General features: G+C 43.2%; 1 protein-coding gene across 2 annotated transcripts; it reads left to right on the forward strand.

Moving 5' to 3' along the window:
• The first annotated feature begins 202 nt into the window (after nucleotides 1-202).
• LOC139400139 (jupiter microtubule associated homolog 1-like) lies at nucleotides 203-11359 on the forward strand. Of its 2 annotated transcripts, none has more exons than XM_071145164.1 (5): nucleotides 203-437; nucleotides 2772-2911; nucleotides 6017-6144; nucleotides 6383-6410; nucleotides 10827-11359. In XM_071145164.1, the coding sequence occupies exons 1-5, from the start codon at nucleotides 382-384 to the stop codon at nucleotides 10970-10972; spliced, it is 498 nt and encodes a 165-aa protein (XP_071001265.1). In that variant the 5' UTR covers nucleotides 203-381; the 3' UTR covers nucleotides 10973-11359. The 2 variants fall into 2 exon arrangements, with proteins under 2 accessions (XP_071001265.1, XP_071001266.1); XM_071145165.1 differs by having other exon boundaries at nucleotides 246-437; nucleotides 10830-11359.
• The last annotated feature ends 9102 nt before the right edge of the window (nucleotides 11360-20461 follow it).

Below are 20461 nucleotides of genomic sequence, written 5' to 3' on the forward strand. Positions count from 1 at the left end.
AACAGAATGGGAATGAAACTGGTAGTAAATAGCACTTCATATGATTTAAGGTGACTTTTTGAGACAATTGCTTCGCACAGGGGGGAGAATGTTGCCTTTCAAAGAAAAACGATTGACGTCGACTGGTGGTATGTGCCACCAACCAGAAAGAGGGTCGGGAAGGGTCCGTCCAACCAGAGCGAGTGGAACTGAGGTGGGCTGGGACTTATGGGCTGGGATAACTTGTCGCTGCGCTCTTCCTTCTGGTCTCTCGGGCGCTCAGTCGGGTGGAGTCAGTATTTCAGTTTCTGTGTGTGTCCTGCGGAGGATTTAGAAAATCACATTTTTGTAGTTTATCGTGTTACATATCGAAATACGAAAGTAGTGAATTAGACAGTCGAAATGACGACGACAAAAACATTTCAAGGGATGGATCCCGGTGCGAAAAGCAGTTCCAGGTAAAAATGAAATCCGAAAAATCTTCATGGACAAACAAAAGAAAATGGGATCCACTTACCAGCCAGTATTGGAAGCTAACCGTCCAGTTGTTGGGCGGGTGATTTTTCCTGATTTAGCTAAATTGTATTAATGGCACAATTTGTCTTTGTAATTAGCTGATATGATGGTGTGAAGAGGGCATTTGGGCTAGTAGCGGCATCAGCGACCTGGTTACTGCTGCTAGCGATTCCATCTACCACACCAGAGGCCCGTGGCGTTAGTGGAAGTTGGGATTTAGCTTTGAAAATGAGCTGTTTAGTGTAAAGGACTCGGCATCAGGACACATTTAAACAGAATGGACAATTTGAGGACAACTTAGCTAATCACATAGCTATCTATAGTAGTTGTCTGTCTGGACTGCAACTTGTTTTGTTAACTTGTCTACTTCGCTAGCTAGTGACTGGTATGGATTGCTAGCTCACATTCTGGCTAGCAGCAAGCTCAGCTGTCGCGTAACACTTATTTGCAGAAACAAGCACTTGCTCTTCGTTTGCAAGCTCCAAACCCTATAGTCTGTAGGCCTCTGGTGCCCCAAAACTGGGTAACTTGTTAGTTAGGGAGCTAGATTTGCCTACATGCCAAGTTTAGCTCCTTTTATGGATGTTTCTAAGAATACGGCTGACTCAAAAATGTATTAGGAGTTAATTAAATCCTTTTAAAATATGTATTGTCTACGTTGTGAGGACTTATTTGAGGCCAAGGGTCTGCACGCAATCAACTTTGTTTCATTGCCAGAAAAACTGATGCACCGCGTGCATTCATGCTATAGTATGGGACCTCCTGCCTTTGCGGCGGCTGGATGGCATGGGGAAGAAAAATAGTCCGTTTTATCAACCCGTGTTGCGTTTCGGGCAGGCCGGACAATAGGCTATTTCGTTGTTAACCCAAAACGTGAGCTGTAACACCGTTTTTGGCTGGATAGTCCAACGGTGAAATCATAACCATTCTTTCCGGTATTTTGTATTCCAGCTAGCTACGTTGTCGACTAATTGGTGGCTAATGCGGGTTTTACTTGGGTGGGGGGGCTTAGCTAAGCCTGCAAATCTTTGCTCGGTTCATCTTTGCTTTAGCCATCTTGGTCGGCCCTACTGCTGACCAGTCTAGAAATGCAAGCTTTCCCGACAGCAGCAATCCAACTTTGGCAGCCTTTGGTAATAGCAGATAAGGTCATCAAAGGCTTTCAATATATGTGACAGCATCAGGGTCGCTATCTTTTCAATCAATCTAACGTTACTGTTGAACAACTGTCGAGTTGTCCCACTTTTCTAACCACAGTGCCTCTCACAGGAAATATTTGCCGTTTCATTGTTGGGTGGGGTCTCAAATAGCCTTTTCTCTTTTCAGCCTAGTGGAAAGCATGAGCTCATCTTAGCTATCACACAAGGGTTAACAAGTCTGCTTTGGACATTACATGAACTAATCGTGGCATACATACAGCACCAGCAATAACCAAATCCAGTTCTTTCATCTCGGCCACTGTCTTGTTTTTTACCCCATGGTGGGAGGGAAGTTGATTTTTGTATCCCGTCTGCCTTTGGACAGCTGCCTGGTGTCAGCTGGTGCATTCAGCAGTCTGGAGCTGAATAGAGGGGAGGAGGGGTCGGGGAATGGCTCTGCAAATGCATCAATTCCTCCACCCGACTGTCCTTAGTCAAGGGGGAAAAAGGCTTTCCTTCTCATTCTTGTGACCCTTCTGTTCGCTAGGAGGAAAGAATGTCGGTTTGGAAGTGGACTTTGTGGGCTGTGGTTATCCTCTCTTGCCTTTTTGCTATTCAGATCACATATTAAGTCTATCTGATGTTTTCTTTTACCTTGACATTGTTCCATGTGCTTAAGCGCAGGCCATGTCCAGCCATGATCTAGCTTAGATTTCTCCAATCAAATGTTGGAACGGCTATGCTGTCTGGAATGATAGCCATCCCATGTGTAACTGCTGCGGAATTTCTGCCGAGCTCAAATCAGCGACTGGCTAGCCTGGCAGATTGCAGGCGCGTGGAGTCAGCTGTAGCCAGGAGAGATTGGGAGTATCCCTCGGTCTGACAGCTGGGGCTTAGGGAGTGGACCCTACTGTGAATGGAGAGAAAGAGGGGACTGGAGCAATGAGGTGTCTGTGTGGCCTCAGAGCAATATGTTTGGATTTGTCGTGTAATGATTTCAGCAGTGCTGCCGCTGATCACTAGTGTGTGACATGGTCTTGTGTATTTAGCATGTCCTGGGAGAGGGGGTGTCAGTTCAATAGTGTGTGTGGCAGTCAGTCAAATGACAGTCCTGACCCTCCCTTTGTTGTCCTGCAGGGTGCTGCGGCCGCCGGGCGGGGCCTCCAACATATCGTTCGGCACAGACGAAACCCCCCCTGTACGCAAGAACAAAATGGGCTCCAACATTTTCCTAGAGCCCGACGATCCCCACGCCCATCGGAGGAGCAACCCACCCGGTACTTCCTAGCTACTCACATTGGTTCAAAACCAGTGTACGCACACATCCAACAAACATTCACTGGGGCAGGGTACAAAAATGTGGCATGGCAAGAGAATACCCACACACATTGAGTGCTCGAACAATGGGCCCAAAATGGGAATCATGCTGACAAAGACCCTTTGGGGTAAAACTATGTGGGCATTCATTCAATCAGTGTCCAGACTCCAGTCAATCATATTGGATAATGTGCATAGTGTACTGTTTTTCCACCTGACCTACATAGACTGACTTGTAGTACAGCAGGGCCTTGATGTGGGAGCCACCTCTGTCTGTCAGGCTGGATCTGGCTGACCCTCCCTGGCTCTAGTAGTGTACACATGTAAAAGAAGGGTGTGGTAGGAACTGATCTCACATGGCACAGGATCACATGTTTTCACAATCGCATCACCTCTATGTAGTAATCCATTTACTGTTGTAGTGGCGTATCTCTGCCCACGCATGAAGTGTGGAGAATGTGGTGTGCATGTGTGTGTTAACTGTAACCTCTGACCTTCGGAGCCGACAGCTGCATGCAGTGTTCACACTCTGCCTTCCTGCTATTCCACATTGTCTCAGGCTAGGTTCAAGTTCAGTTCAGACAAACGACCGGTGTCATGGTATGCACATTTCAATGGATACACCTGGATTATTTGGTTAGGTTGGCTTCAGTGCCGTCTCGTCTGGAAGTTGAGTACTTGGTCTAGGCTAGCCTATATTTAATTAAAATTGCATTAGTCGATATATTTCCATGAATATACATGGATTTTCTGGTGTGTTTAGGTCGGGATATTCTTGGATTGCATGCACTGTTTTCTCTGTTAGTAGGCTATAGGATGTTGTTTTAGGCTGCTGTTTGCCTAATGACATCACAATCTGGAAATGTAGCCAAAGAGATTTCTCTTGGCTCCGTGAATGTAGAAGATAGCCAACAATGTATCGTTGTTTCTTTGGTCTTCAACTTCAAGGATAGTCACGGGAGGTCACTAACCTTGAAGTTAGAATGCATGACCATGCATTAATATACACTTAAAGGAGTAGTTCACTATTTTACAACTTTGTTAGATGGTTCCTCACCCTGAAAGTAGTCTGGGCCAAGACAAAAACGTTAATCTGTTGTTCAGTTTTCTTTAAACCGCCACTACAAACTTCAGCTAACCTCAGCCACTACAAAATGTCAAAATCACCTGAATTCAAATCAACTCCATATTTTGTTTGTTACCTAAAGGTGATTTGGCCTTTAAAAAAAAAGAATTATAGAAACATGCTCGCATGCCCCCATCACTTCCATTGCTTGTGTCTGTCTAAAGAACTGAACCATGAATTAGTTTCTCCTGGCTCATAGACTACTTTCAGAGTGAGGAACCATCTAACGTCAAGTTGTAAAATGGTGAACTAGTCCTCAACATGTATGATCATACTTACTTTACACAACCATAATGACATATTTGGTTGTGAAGTTCCTCCCACTTGGTGTAGTAGAATATATGCTGTGATGTAGCATTGTGGTATTTAAATTCAGCCGTTGGCCTCTGTTTACATTGCTTTTGCCATAGCCTTTTCTGGTGATGCCCGGTTAAACTCACCATGGCCTTGAGATGATCCTTAGTGGGTGTTATTCAAGGGCCAACTCCCAGCCCCACACAAGCCATTCTGCAGTCAGAGCAGTACCGTAGGCCATCATTGTAAATAAGAATTTGTTCTTAACTGACTTGCCTAGTTAAATAAAAAAAGTACTGAGCTTCATAACAAGCCACTGAACCAGTGTGACTTATCTCTCTCTGCCTGTTTATCTTTTAGCCTCAGAAATGGGAACTGTGACGCACATGTTGGAATTACACTCCATAAAAAATAATCCAGGTGAAGATTTGGTCATGAAGTACCTCCTACATAATGGCCAAAAATCCAGATGTTTCAGCTTAACATTGTACAGCTAGATCTAGGTCTATATCAATCTCAATGTTTAATTTAAATGTAATGTCACTATAGTCAATTAAAGCATCACTTATTGGCCATGTCCACGGTTTATGTCCCATTGCCAAAGCTAATGTAAAAGCATTAAAGCAGTCATTCAGCAGGGCCTGAAACAGATGCAGAGCCATAATAAAGGAGACCTTGTTGAGTCACTGTGCCATTACTTCACAATGCCTCCTCTCACTTCATTAACAAGCAGTGATATATTGACCAAGAATCATCCCTTTGTCTGGCTTTGTTCCTTCTAGTCATAGATGGCAGGTAGACCAATCTGTTGACTTCCCATTGTTTCTGCTGTACAGTTGTTGCTCAGTGGGAGTTTGTATGGGACTGTAGCCTAGCTTAAATGTTGGCCAAAATGCCCTTTTGCTGAGTGGGGTATGTGGGTTAGCCTATGAGTTTTGGCTCAGCATTTGTCTGGATTAGCCTACATCCACTGGCTGCTTTGCTGCTTGGTCTGTTGGTATCTGTCTGAGACTGATAGGTAGGCCATCGGATTTGTTTACATTAGTGGTTTTCTGCATTTTCTCATGTCATCTTGGCAAATAGTTCCTAGCAGTATTATGCTCAGTAAAAACATTGCCATACTGCATGTTAGTCACTCAGTTCCACTTAAACAGGAATGCACCACAAATCAAGATGGTAAAGCAAACTGTTACCAGCCTTCCACACCAGTCTTTAATCCATTTAGACCCATTCAACCAAATTGTAAAATCCGGCCAGTGAATACGTTTGTTTTGATCAATGAAATGTAAAGTGCAAACAACCCGTAAAGAAACTCATGTTTTTATTAGCACTTCTAGCATTGACACTCCATTAACTATCATTAGGCCTAACACTAGTCCCTATCACTGACCTAAACCCTTCTCTTAGAGAGCTACCGTGTACGCAGGCTACTACTCCGACCCTGTTGTGTTACTCACCCGAGTCAGTTCATCAAGGTCCTGGTCAGCAGCTAATTAGTAGAATCAGGTGTGCTGGAAAACCTACAGGAGGTAGCTCTCCCGGAGGAGGTCTGCTTTACAGAACTCTAGTAGTGAGGTCATCTCCTCTGACTCATTTGTGAAGTCTGAGTCATCACTTATTAACTGGGTGTTGTTTCTCTCCGTAGGCGGGACGGCCAAGGGTACTCTATGCGGAGAACCATCCGCCCCCCTTAGACGGTGCCAGCAGCCGCTCCTCTTCCCCAAAAACAATGAGACAGACGAGGTCATCACCTCCATCAACGTTCCTTTAGGGGTAAGGGTGAGGGGTCACTGACATTGACATATGTCGGCCATTGTTTTATTCATAGATGTAATGTGTGTGTTTTCCACTGGTAAGACACTTGACTTGGTTTCTACAAGTCTGCTGTCATGGATGGTTTTCAGTGATTCTCAGTCCTGTGTTTTTGAACTGACTTAAATGTCGTTGATGTAGTAAAATATTCAGCCAAAATAAAGTAAAATGCTGACTGTTATTATTCTCCATCTGACAGGTTGAGGAGTGCCAGCAGGCAAACAATGGTAAGTATCTCTGGTTCCATTTCGAATGGCAGTATTTTAATATATGGTATTTATGTACAGTACCAGTCAAAAGTTTGGACACACCTATTCATTCAAGGGTTTTTCTTTATTTGTACTATTTTCTACATTGTAGAATAATAAAGAACACATCAAAACTATGAAATAACACATATGGAGTCATGTAGTAACCAAAAATGTGTTAAACAAATCAAAATATATTTGAGATTCTTCAAAGTAGCCACCCTTTGCCTTGACAGCTTTGCACACTCTTGGCATTCTCTCAACCAGCTTCATGAGGTAGTCACCTGGAATGCATTTCAATTAACAGGTGTGCCTTTCTAAAAGTTATTTTGTGGAATTTCTTTCCTTTATGTGTTTGAGCCAATCAGTTGTGTTGTGACAAGGTAGGGGTGGTATACAGAAGATGGCCCTATTTGGTAAAATACCAAGTCCATATTATGACCAGAACAGCTCCAATAAGCGAAGAGAAACGACAGTCCATTACTTTGACTGACCTTCATGTGTTAATCTGGAAAATTAAGAGCTTTTAACGTTTATTCAAGTATAGTCGCAAAAACAATGAAGTGCTATGATGAAACTATCTCTCATGAGAACCGCCACAGGAAAGGAAGACCCAGAGTTACCTCTGCTGCAGAGGATACGTTCATAAGAGTTACCAGCCTCAGAAATTGCAGCCGGAATAAATGCTTCAGAGTTCGAGTAACAGACACATCTCAACATCAACTGTTCAGAGGAGACTGTGTGAATAAGGCCTTCATGGTCGAATTGCTGCATAGAAACCACTACTAAATGACACCAATAAGAGACTTGCTTGGGCCAAGAATCAGGAGCAATGGACATTGGACCAGTGGAAGTCTGTCCTTTGGTCTGATGAGTCTAGATTTGAGATTTTTGGTTCCAACCACCGTGCCTTTGTGAGACGCAGAGTAGGTGAACAGAGCATCTCCGCATGTGTGGTTCACAGCATGAAGCGTGGATGCGCTTTGCTGCTGACACTGTCTGATTTATTTAAAATTCAAGGCACACTTAATCAGCATGGCTACCACAGAATTCTACAGCAATACGCCATCCCATCTGGTTTGTGCTTAGTGGGACTATAATTTGTTTTTCAACAGGACAATAACCCAACACACCTCCAGGCTGTGTAAGGGCTATTTGACCAAGAAGGAGTGATGGTTTGCTGCATCAGATGACCTGGCCTCCACAATCACTTGACCTCAACCCAATTGAGATGGTTTGGGATGAGTTGGACTGCGGAGTGAAGGAAAAGCAGCCAACAAGTGCTGAGCAGATGTGGGAACTCCTTCAAGACTGTTGGGAAAAGCATACCGGGTGAAGCTGGTTGAGAGAACGTCAAGTGTGCAACGCTGTCATCAAGGCAAAGGGTTGCTAATTTGAAGTATCTAAAACGAATCGTCCTCTCACTGTCAACGCGTTTTATTTTCAGCAAGCTTAACATGTAAATATTTTTTTGAACATAAGATTCAACAACTGAGACACAAACTGGTCCAGCGACGGTGGGTTTGTGCCCATAGGGGACATTGTTGCCGGTGATGTCTGGTGAGGACCTGCCTTACAACAGGCCTACAAGCGCTCAGTCCAGCCTCTCTCAGCCTATTGAGGACAGTCTGAGCACTGATGGAGGGATTATGCGTTCCTGGTGTAACTTGGGCAGTTGTTGTTGCCATCCTGTACCTGTCCCGCAGGTGTGATGTTTGGATGTACCGATCCTGTGCAGGTGTTACACGTGGTCTGCCACTGCGAGGACGTTCAGCTGTCCGTCCGTCTCCCTGTAGTGTTGTCTTAGGTGTGTCACAGTACTGACATTACAATTTATTACCCTGGCCACATCTGCAGTCCTCATGCCTACGGCACTATCACGCAGATGAGCAGTGACCCTGGCCATCTTTCTTTTGGTGTTTTTCCAGAATCCGTAGAAAGGCCTCTTTAGTGTCCTAAGCTTTCATAACTGTGACCTTAATTTTCTTCCGTCTGTTAAAACACTAACAGCGTACAAACGTTCCACAGGTGCATGTTCATGAATTGTTAATGGTTCATTGAACAAGCATAGAAAAGTGTTGTAACCATTTACAATTAAGATCTGTGAAGTTATTTAGATTTTTACAAATTATTTTTGAAAGACAGGTTCCTGAAAAATATACTTTTTAACTACATGATTTCATGTGCCATTTAATAGTTTGTCTTTACCATTACTATTTACTTTACTATAGTGAAAATAAAGGAACCCTTGAATGAGTAGGTGTGTTCAAACCTGACTGCTACTAAAATCATTTAGTTTCCAATGATGAATCTCATTGAAGTCTTTTGAAGAGACACCACTTAAAAGAAGTCCCTACCAGACTGGAAGGAAAGATTCCAGTCCTCGTTCTCTCAGCTGTCTGTAAACAGCAGTGCATGACTCCCATTAGTTACGAATGGCCACAATGAATAGCATCATGGTCGACCGTGGCAGCTCTGATAATTCCAGCCTTTTTTAAACGTGGTCATGTCTCTCCTTTTGTTTTCAACAATGACATTTGTCATACCTGGGAAGTTTGTCCTGACCTTGTTGATCTAACCAGGAGAAACTCTGGTGTCCCAGTTATACAACACATGACTCATAGAGGGCTTTTATTAAGGCTTTTTATTTTTAGGGAACACCTTGTAGTCACAACTCAGATTCTCTTTGATCCAGTTGTGCCCTTTCATAATGTCTGTGGTCAGTCATCTGTTCTGTAATGATATAATGCTGTTCCTATGAGGAGCAAGGATATTTATTAACTTCCAGGTGCTGCAAACATTAGTGATAGTGTGTTCTTTGGATAATGGAGGGTTAAGGCATTCCACTGTTATGGTCTTGTCTAAGCACTGTAGACGGGGGCTTGAAATGGTACTGGACTGGCAGCGGACCCTGGGAGGATCTTGTCTGATCCCTCCAAGTGTTTGACTGACACTGATGTTGTACAATTTTCAGGTGTAAAATGTAAGCCAAGCAGTGTTCTGAAGGAAAAAACACAGCTTTATGTTCCTTGATACCAAAATAGGCTTAGAAACACTGTCTTAACACACACTTTGCCTACGTGCTGCTGTAAGCCCCTACCGACTCCATACTGTAATGGCTCTCAGGAAATTAGACTTTGAGATTCTATATCACTAATGGGCAATTGACAGCCTGTTTCTCCAGCAGCGTGATTTCATTCCAGATGAGATTTGCCTCATGGAGGACTGTTGAGTTCAATTTATTGCATCTGCTTTGATTTGAGTTATGCTAGTACATTTATGCACATTTTACTGAATCTATCCCTTGCTATTGTTGATCTATCATTTGGAAAGTGGTAGCAGGACCCATCAGGTTGTCCTTGCTACAACCAAAGTGCTACTGTTATCAGATATCCTATCAATTCAAGGTTTGGATGATATTTACACTGAACATAAATATAAATGCAACATGTCAAGTGTTTGTTTCATGACCTGAAATATAAAATCCCAGAAGTGTTCCATATGAAGAAATGTCTTCTCTCATTGTGAACAACTTTGTTTACATCCCTTGTGAGCATTTCTCCTTTGACGAGAACCCATCCACCTGACAGGTGTAGCATATCAAGAAGCTGATTTAAACAGCCTGCTCATTACACAGGTGCACCTTGTGCTGGGGACAGTAAAAGGCCAGTTTTGTCACAATGCCATAGATGTCTCAAGTTGAGGAAATCTCCACGAGCTGTAGCCAGATAATTTAATGGTCATTTCTCTACCATAAGCTGCCTCCAATGTCGTTTTAGGGAATGTGGCAGTGTCCAACCGCTGAGCATGTGTATGGTGTCTTGTGGGCAAGTGGTTTGCTGATGTCAATGTTGTGAACAATGTGCCCCATTTGTGGCGGCGAGGTTATGTTTTAGGCAGATAAGCTAAGGACAACGAACACAATTGTAATGCTTAGATGGCAAGATCCCAAGGCCCATTTCTTTTGAAGGTATCTGTGACCAACAGATGCATATCTGTATTCCCAGATTAGGGCCTAAATAATAGATTTAAATTGACTGATTTTAGGTCATATGAAATGTAACTCAGTATATTCTTTACAATTGTTTCATGCAGCATTTTATATTTTTGTTCAAGATATGTGTTTGTAGTGAGGAAGTGCTGTGCCTCTCTCCAGTCTAGCATGGCTAGATCATAGGCTGTGTTTACACAGGCAGCCCAAGACTGATTTTATTCATTTTTTTATTACCACAATTGACCTTTTGGGCAATCAGATCTGCTCTCTTGCCAATAATTGGGCCAAAGATCAGTTCGGTTGCCTGTGTGAACTCAGCCTGAGTCATATCAGATCTCTGATCAGTGGGCCAGGTAGTTATGACCCTGATAGTGTCGTCTCCTCTGTGTTGTGTGGTAAAGTAGACTGCCCCGAGGAACCTGAAGAGAAGGAGCAGAAGGAGGAGGCACCACAGCCCTCTGCCCCCTCGGGAGTTGCCGCCAACGCAGCCGCCCCCTCCGGCCGAAGAAACCCCCCAGGGGGCATGTCCAGCCTCATCCTGGGTTGAGGTCTGGTTTTGTTGGAACGTTTTTATTTTTGAAAGAATTGCCCCCATTTCCCCCTTCCCCACCTCAGTCCCACTGTTCTTCCCCACTGTCTGATACAATCCACCACGTCCCCTCTGAGCCATGGAATTTCCCCCCTACCTGCCAACCCCCTCATGTTTTTACTTTTTTCCTAATTAAAGAGAACCGTTGACAGAAGCACTTTATGTATCTCTTTTTCCCCTCCCCCCATTTCAGTCCATTCTGTAGTGTGCCTATATTGCGCCTGATGGAAAGGGCATGTTTTTGCTTGTCTCATTCTCGCCCTGTTGTAAATGGTAAAGAAAAGTATTCAAAAAAGATTTGATGCGTGAATTTCTAAATACAATAAAGATTGATATGAATTTGTTCATTTTGCTCCTGGTTTAATTTTTATCGGAGGAAATATGTATTTTATGTGGCTCTCAAATGTTTTTAGTTATGCATGTTATACCACATGGATAATTTACTGTAAGCCAACTATTTGAAGCCATAAGTGAAAGATCTGAGTAACGATTTGGTCAGCCTGTTTTTTACAGATAAATCCCATTTTACATGTTAAGACACTTCCAAAGCACTTTTAATAATGTCCACATGGTGGGGCTGATACCGTCTGGAACACATTGGGCTTGGGAATGACTTGCCCCCTTCTTCCCACTGCTGGGAACAGTCAAACGAGGCTGAACCACAAAGTGAAAGTATTTTCTTAGCTCGTAAGATTTGCCACGAGGACTGGACTATAGGGAGATTGGAATCAAATTGTAAGTATTTTGTTTATTGCTGCTGTAACTTTTGGTCGTAACTGAACAGTCTAGAAAAACGCATGACACACCTACATGTTTGTAGAGGTGTTGACTAACAGTAAAATCACACTATATGCTCCCAACAATTGAATGGGTCAACCCAAGAACAATAATTTCTGCAATGCAGTGGGTTTTTTTTTAAAACTCACTGTATTGCCTGTCTTAATTTGTTCTGTAATTTCGTTTTCTGCATTGTTGATTAGTGCCCGTAAGTAAGCGTGTCACTGTTAGTCGACATGTATTATTTGACAAATAAAATGTGATTTTTGCCAAAACGTTGGTTGTTAGGTTTACTCTTTAAATTGTTGGGAGTGTATATAGTGTGAGACTTTATTTTTTGTACATTGACCCTGCTCGCTTTTAGTAAGCAAAAATAGCATGTTGAGGCAATGCTTGTATTAGTCAATGCATATTATTCAGGCTATCCACTGTTGCTCTCAGATTTTAATTTGGCTCAACCACTGATTGTCAGGTGTGAACCCTTTCCTGTGGAGAGACCACTGTTTCACAGAACCCCTGTTTGTTTTTCTACTAAGGAGAAAGGCCTTAACATGGCGTTGGTCTTCAGCTTGTCCACTCTCATGTTTCTCCTCATCACTGGGATGGAGACATCCAAAAGTAAGGCATTCTGCAGGCACAATTTGTAGTACTTCTACCAACATAACTTCCAAAATGCTCACAACGAATGGTCTAGGAGTTTTGTTTTATCCAAACTACACTTGTCAGTTGTAACATTTTCTGTACTACAGTCCTGTTTAATTTTGTTTTCTATCTACTGCTTAAACAGGTCTAAGTCAGGGCCCAGAGTTGAAGCAGGTCGTCCAGGTGGACTCTGGGAAAGATGCAGTCCTAGAGTGCTCTGTGAACATCAGTGAGAAATCCACTGGTAATGTAAACAGAGAAGGTCGTGTGGTGGAGGCTGGACCAGAATGGTCTTCACAAAGGTGAACCTGTGTTCATATGCAACATATTCAATCAACCATCCTCCAATCCCAGGTTGCAGCTGAACCCAAAATATCAGCTTCCCATGCCACCTGCCAATGAGAGAGACAAAGTTGTGTCCCTGTTGGTCAAAGAAACCCAGCCTGAAGACGAGGGTCCGTATGAGTGTGTGGTGAACACTGACAGTGGAATCACACATTGTAACTTCATGCTGAATGTCACAGGTGAGCTCACAGGTCAGCTCACAGGTAACCTCACAGGTCAGCTCAAAGCTTTTGGAGTCCCAACGTTTATAGGTAGGGCCCTGAGTATTTCCCAGTCAGGAAAAACGAAGGGCTTTACACATACGCTGCTCAAAAAAATAAAGGGAACGCTAAAATAACACATCCTAGATCTGAATGAATGAAATATTCTTATTAAATTCTTTTTTCTTTACATAGTTGAATGTGCTGACAACAAAATCACACATTGTCAATGGAAATCAAATTTATCAACCCATGGAGCTCTGGATTTGGAGTCACACTCAAAATTAAAGTGGAAAACCACACTACAGGCTGATCCAACTTTGATTTAATGTCCTTAAAACAAGTCAAAATGAGGCTCAGTAGTGTGTGTGGCCTCCACGTGCCTGTGTGACCTCCCTACAACCCCTGGGCATGCTCCTGATGAGGTGGTGGATGGTCTCCTGAGGGATCTCCTCCCAGACTGGGACTAAAGCATCCGCCAACTACTGGACAGTCTGTGGTGCAACGTGGCGTTGGTGGATGGAGCGAGACATGATGTCCCAGATGTGCTCAATTGGATTCAGGTCTGGGGAACGGGCGGGCCAGTCCATAGCATCAATGCCTTCCTCTTGCAGGAACTGCTGACACACTCCAGCCACATGAGGTCTACAATTTTATTGCATTAGGAGGAACCCAGGGCCAACCGCACCAGCATATGGTCTCACAAGGGGTCTGAGGATCTCATCTCGGTACCTAATAGCAGTCAGGCTACCTCTGGCGAGCACATGGAGGGCTGTGCGGCCCCCCCAAAGAAATGCCACCTCACACCATGACTGACCCACCGCCAAACCGGTCATGCTGGAGGATGTTGCAGGCAGCAGAAAGTTCTCCACGGCGTCTCCAGACTGTCACGTCTGTCACGTGCTCATGTGAACCTGATTTCATCTGTGAAGAGCACAGGGCGCCAGTGGCGAATTTGCCAATGTTGGTGTTCTCTGGCAAATGCCAAACGTCCTGCACGGTGTTGGGCTGTAAGCACAACCCCCTCCTGTGGACGTCGGGCCCTCATACCACCCTCATGGAGTCTGTTTCTGACCGTTTGAGCAGACACATGCACATGCTGGAGGTCATTTTGCAGGGCTCTGGCAGTGCTCCTCCTTGCACAAAGGCGGAGGTAGCGGTCCTGCTGCTGGGTTGTTGCCCTCCTACGGCCTCCTCCACGTCTCCTGATGTACTGGCCTGTCTCCTGGTAGCGCCTCCATGCTCTGGACACTACTCTGACAGACACAGCAAACCTTCTTGCCACAGCTCGCATTGATGTGCCATCCTGGATGAGCTGCACTACCTGAGCCACTTGTGTGGGTTGTAGACTCCGTCTCATGCTACCACTAGAGTGAAAGCACCGCCAGCATTCAAAAGTGACCAAAACATCAGCCAGGAAGCATAGGAACTGAGAAATGGTCTGTGGTCACGACCTGCAGAACCACTCCTTTATTGGGGGTGTCTTGCTAATTGCCTATAATTTCCACCTGTTGTCTATTCCATTTGCACAACAGCATGTGAAATTTATTGTCAATCAGTGTTGCTTCCTAAGTGGACAGTTTGATTTCACAGAAGTGTGATTGACTTGGAGTTACATTGTTGTTTAAGTGTTCCCTTTATTTTTTTGAGCAGTGTAGTTTTGAATTCAAAGTGCCTTCCTCACACCCTAACACTGACCATTTAGTATTCTCCTTTTTGCATCATGATTTCCACTGTGCAGAGGATCCATCAAGAATTCTTGCTTTTCTCACATTAACCTCTATTAGTATCCAATATAAATTGACTTACCCTACAAACATGACCTAATTGATTGCATACCTGAATGTGACGTGATTTTCATTTATAATGATTCTGATTTTGTGTGTTAGTGTTACAGTACGAGCCCAGCACTGAAAAGGAGATTCCAAAGAACAGTTACATGAGTGTGGCTGCTGTATGTGTGGTAGTAGGCTCTCTTGCCATTGGTCTGCTGCTTCTCAAGCTGTTTCAAGCCAGAAGACTCAGACAAGGTGAGCACCCAGGGTCATGTCCATTAGGGCACTCTGTTGCAAAACGCTTCAAGAAGTTACTCAGATAGTTCCTCCCCATTTCAGACTGCTTCTTTCCAGTTCATGCCTAGTGAACATGACCCTGCTTTTCATAGTCTCCGCAGAGAGGAATGCAGAGTACTGGGAAGATTAGTAGAGTACTTTCTGTTCTGGCTAAATGCCAGGATGTTGCTGTAGAATAAGTGGAATGGAGAACTAATCCTCAGACAAGATGACTTAGTTTAGTTTTTATTCTTTTAGTTTCTCTATTGCTCTCCTTCTCCTCCCCAGATGGGAATTCAGGATTTGTTATTCTATTGTCCCTGTAACAAATCACCAACCATGGTAGAGCACACAGTATCAACCCCTGTAAAAGGTTGCTTCTGGTTTCCCTTCCAGATGAACCAGTGACACAGGAAGACTCTGTTGTGGCAGAAGGTATGTTTGAGTATATTATATTTGTCTACCTAATGGAAGAGGATTCCTGTCAAAACAATCAAATTCATAGTCAAATGCAGTGTATAAAATGTGTATGGTAAAATAGTGTATAACAGTGTTGGTATTCCTGTTGTCCCCCATGGAACCAGAGCCTGAGGATACAGCAGTCCCAGCAGAGCACAACCCCAGCACCAGGACAGGACTGTTTCCATAGCGTCAGAGTGTTATCAGGAGTGTTATCAGGAGTGTTATCAGGAGTGTTATCAGGAGTGTTATGATTCTGGCACTGTAGTTAAAAGTATTCAATCCCTGTAGATTTCTTCACATTTTGTTACAATGAGGAATTCAAATTGATTTAACTGTTATTTTGGAGATGGGATTTTGTCCTGTGTTTTGGTGGTGGGGAGTGCAGGCAGGGCTGGAGAGAGCTGGCTGTGGTTTTGTTCTGTGTTTTGGTGGTGGGGAGTGCAGGCAGGGCTGGAGAGAGCTGGCTGTGGTTTTGTTCTGTGTGTCGGTATCATTACATAAAATACTCTGTCAAAGTGGGTAAAAAATTATATTGTTTTCAAAGATTAATGAAAAATGAATCACTAAAATACTGTTACTTATTCTTGGGTAAGTCTCATAAGAGCTTTGCACACCTGTTTTGTGCAATATTTGTCCATATTTTCAAATTTCTTTAATCTCTGTGACGGTGTTGGGTATCTTTGCTAGGCAGCAATTTAAGTCTTGCCATAGATTTAAGCAGATCTAAGTACAGAACTGTAACTTGGCCACTCAGGAACTTCACTGTCTTCTAGGTAAGCAACAACAGTTTACATTAGGCTTTGTGTTTTAGATTATTGTCTGACGGAACAGTGAATTCCTCTACCGGTGTCTGGTGTGAAGCAGGTTTTCCTCTAGGATTTTACCTGTGCTTTGCTCTATCCTGCTTCTTTTTATCCCAAAAAACTCCCCAGTATGTGCTGATGTCAAGCATACACACCATGAATCAGCCACCTCTATGCTTGAAAATAAGGAGTCAGTTACTCTGATGTGTTGGGTTTGCCCCGAAGTCTAAAAATGTATTTGATATTTTTTTGTTGCAGTATTACTTCAGCACCTTGTGCAAACACAATGCAATAATTGTTGTAATATTTTCACTGTCAATTAGGTTATTTATGGAGTCACTCCATTGTTGTCGATCCATCCTCAGTTTTCTCCCATCACAGCCATTGAACTCTGTAGCTGTGTTATAAAAACACCAATGGGCTCATGGTATTTGTATTTAATAAAGATCTCCTTTAGTTCCTGCCAAGGCAGCAGCTGCTCTTTCTGGGGTCCAGGAACATTAAGGCAGTTATATACAATTTAAAATATTACATTTCATACCACTTTTCACAACACATTGTGTTCCCTCAGGCCACTTTTATCTACAATACAAAATCCATGTGTACATGTGTGTCTGTGCCTGTATTCACAGTCCCTACTTTTCCATAATGTGGATTTTTACCTGTTTTTGAAATCTGATTCTACGGCTTGCATCTGTTACCTGATGTGGAATAGAGCCATGTAGCCATGGTTCTATGTAGTACTGTGTGCTTCCCATAGTCTATTCTGGATTGTAAAGAGACCTTTGGTGGCATGTCTTGTGGGGTATGCATGGGTGTCCGAGCTGTGTGCCAGTAGTATAAACAGACGCCTTGGTGCATTCAGCATGTCAACACTTCTTACAAAAACAAGTAGTGATGAAGTCGATCTCTCCTCCACTTAGCGCCACGAGAGATTTACATTATTTATGTTAACTCTCCATGTACATTTAAGGGCTTGTCGTGCTGCCCTGTTCTGTGCCAATTGTCATTTTCCAAGGTCCCTCTTTGTGGCACCTGACCACACGACTGAACACTAGTCCAGGTGTGACAACTAGGGCCTGTAGGACCTGCCTTGTTGATAGTGTTAACAAGGCAGAGCTTTATTATGGATAGACTTCTCCCCATCTTAGCTACTATTGTATCAACATGTTTTGACCATGGACAGTTTACAATCCAGGATTACTCCAAGCAGATTAGTCACCTCAACTTGCTCAATTTCCACATTTATTACAATATTTAAATACAATGCTTTTAGTTTTTGAAATATTTAGGACTAACTTATTCCTTGCCACCCGTTCTAAAACTAATTGCAGCTCTTTGTTAAGTGTTGCAGTAATTTCACTCGCTGTAGTAACTGACGTGTTTGTGGTGAGTCATTCTCATACATAGACACACTGGCTTTGAAAAAAATTGAATTCCTGATTCTACTGGATTATGTTGGAGAGGATTCCATTAAATAACACCATATGTGTTCTGTTGTCAGGTAACTCTTTATCCACAATATAGTGGTGTCAATATCGTCAGCTATTATTTTCAGTAATTTTCCATCCAAGTTGTCAGACCCCTCAAAGTAGTTCCCTCCCTATCCTGCAGCTCAGTTCGGAAGGACTGTATCTTTGGTGTGTCTGAGCCAGTAAAAACTGCGGAGGGGAGAATGGCTCATAATAATGGCTGAAATTTAGTCAATGGAGTGGTATCAACCACTTGGAAACCACGTCTTCAATGTGTTTGATACCATTCCATTTACTCCATTCCAGACATTACTATGAGTCAGCCTCCACTGGTCTGGGGGGTTAATGCATCATCCACAGCATTTATTAATTTGACCATGCTTAACAAGATATTCAATGTCTGACAACTCCCACCTGTTTTAAGCACCACACTTTTAGCTTAAAATTATATTTATATATATTTTCGTGGGGGGCTTTGAGGCGGCAGTGGTTAGAGCGTTGGGCCAGTAACCGAAAGGTTGCTGGATCAAATCCCCAAGCTTGACAAGGTAAAAATCTGTCATTCTGCCCCTGAACAAGGCAGTTAACCCCCTGTTCCCCGGTAGGCCGTCTTTGTAAATAAGAATTTGTTTTTAACTGAATTGCCTAGTTAAATAAAAGGTTTTAAAAAATTGTTTTGCTTGTTATTTTGGCATCAGTTTGCAAAAAATATGGGGGAAAATGTAAGTTAATTGCGTTAATAAAGCCGCATACCAACATGGTTTTAGGTCCAAACACTTAACAGACACCCTCGCCTTATGCCCTTAACGGAATCCCCGTCGCCATTTTGGCGGGCGGTCCAAATTATTAGCCAAGCTAAGAAAGTTTGCAACATAAGCCCCTCAACCCTCGTTTTTAGTCAGCTTTTCGAGTGTACTCCGGGGCCTGAAACTCCCCATAATTCAATTTGCGATGATTGTACATCCGCTAATAAAAGTCAGTCTACAGTCTTCTATAATGCAGGACAGAGGGCTATACTTTTATTGAAGATATTTAAGAATGATTAGCCTAGATTTAGCCACAATTACATTATCTGAGAACAAACAATCTAATTGCTGTGTTAATACAACTAAAGGTGTGTAGGACATGCTCCAACTACATGTGTGGATTAGCCTTTTTTGTCATTTGTCTCCGCAATATATTGTAGAAAATATATTTATTGTCATGCTTTTGAATCTAAAGTCAAACAAACATCGTTCAGTGAGCCACATCCATCCACCTTTGTATCAGCAAAGGATCTTGTTTGCTGACTGACATTTCCACCACATTTGCACTGTCTGTGTCTACTGGGCGTTATCTCACCATCACAGTTGCCCCTCTCTCTCTCCCGCTGCACTTGAGCCATGATAATCTGCCTATCACATGATCTTCTTCCCCTGTCCCCATGCAGCAGGCAGAACAGTTCTAGGTCCTGTTCCATCTTGGCGGGCGGTCCAAATTATTAGCCAAGCAAGGAAAGTTTGCAACATAAGCCCCTCAGCCCTCGTTTTGAGTCAACTTTGCGAGTGTACTCCGGGGCCTGAAACTCCCCATAACTCAATTCGCGACGATTGTACATCCGCTAATAAAAGTCAGCGAAAACATAAAACAACATCAATGGAGAAGTTTTACGTACAAGTGTAACTAAAAACAAATGGAAAAAAGCTAGAAATTGTGCTACTAATGCACATGACTGCACAAACACATATAGTAAATATGTTTTTGTTGGGTTACCTTTTGGAAATTGTAGAAATAAAACATCTTACTTCTTCAGAATGTCCAGCTAGGCAGGCTAACGTTAGTTAGCTAATTAATTCTCTAGCTAGGCATATATACTGTAGCGGCCCTGGGTTTATAAGCGCGGAGCCGCTAGAGCATGCTTTTGCGGCACAGTCGATAGCGTGCCGGACCTCCGGCTAGAAGGTTGAGGGTTTGAGACCTGCTCCCTGCTGTTTCATTACATTGGTGTCAGAAGGGATCAGACCTTGCATCCACGACAGTGCGTGTGCTTGGCCGGTCAGAGGCTGCGTCTTTCGAATCCGGTATCAGGAAGAATGAAAGTCAGAATCTGTCTTAGATTAAATTCAAGCAATAAAGGGCAAATGCAATTTTCGTATATACGGGTTCACTGTAACACCACGCAGGGTAGAACAGAGAACTGACTGGCAAGTATAGAACAATAGTGTTTATACCGTGATAGAAATAGTTCCAACCCCTCCATTGGCCTCTCACAGTAGAGGCTGAGCGTGGTTTAAACTTGCTCAGCCTATCGCAGGCACTCAGGCTGGTCCCAGCCTCTTGGTGCTCCTTGGAGTCCGACATCTGCTGTTGTGTAGATTAACTCTGTGTTGGTACCACACTCTAGTTGTAACAGTTTCTCAGTTCCTGCTATTGTGTTGTTCAGTATTTTTCCATCTCAGTTAAGCCTCGTGATGACCTATGCCTGATTAACCACAACTTTGTAACATGCAGCAAGTCATACCATGTTGCTCAATATTGTCACACACACAAACAGGCAAAGCAGATGTAGCAAGCAGTTGTTCAATCTCATGATGATGCTCAAGTGCACAAATGCAGATACCTCACACAGCCAACATCCGATAATATTTAATCATATATATGGTAATGGCTATAATGTAAAACACAGAATCCCACACCGGTGAGCGAGTTCCTGTAA

This window comes from Oncorhynchus clarkii, unplaced genomic scaffold (assembly GCF_045791955.1).
Source record: "Oncorhynchus clarkii lewisi isolate Uvic-CL-2024 unplaced genomic scaffold, UVic_Ocla_1.0 unplaced_contig_625_pilon_pilon, whole genome shotgun sequence".
Lineage (NCBI taxonomy): Eukaryota > Metazoa > Chordata > Actinopteri > Salmoniformes > Salmonidae > Oncorhynchus > Oncorhynchus clarkii.

What these genes read in the sequence shown, in the direction of transcription:
- LOC139400139 (XM_071145164.1), top strand. Translation starts at nt 382, where the DNA reads ATGACGACGACAAAAACATTTCAAGGGATGGATCCCGGTGCGAAAAGC. An exon ending in GGTGCGAAAAGCAGTTCCAG is followed by an intron (nt 438 to 2,771) that starts GTAAAAATGAAA and finishes GTTGTCCTGCAG; the next exon opens with GGTGCTGCGGCCGCCGGGCG. An exon ending in GTGCCAGCAGGCAAACAATG is followed by an intron (nt 6,411 to 10,826) that starts GTAAGTATCTCT and finishes TGTGTGGTAAAG; the next exon opens with TAGACTGCCCCGAGGAACCT.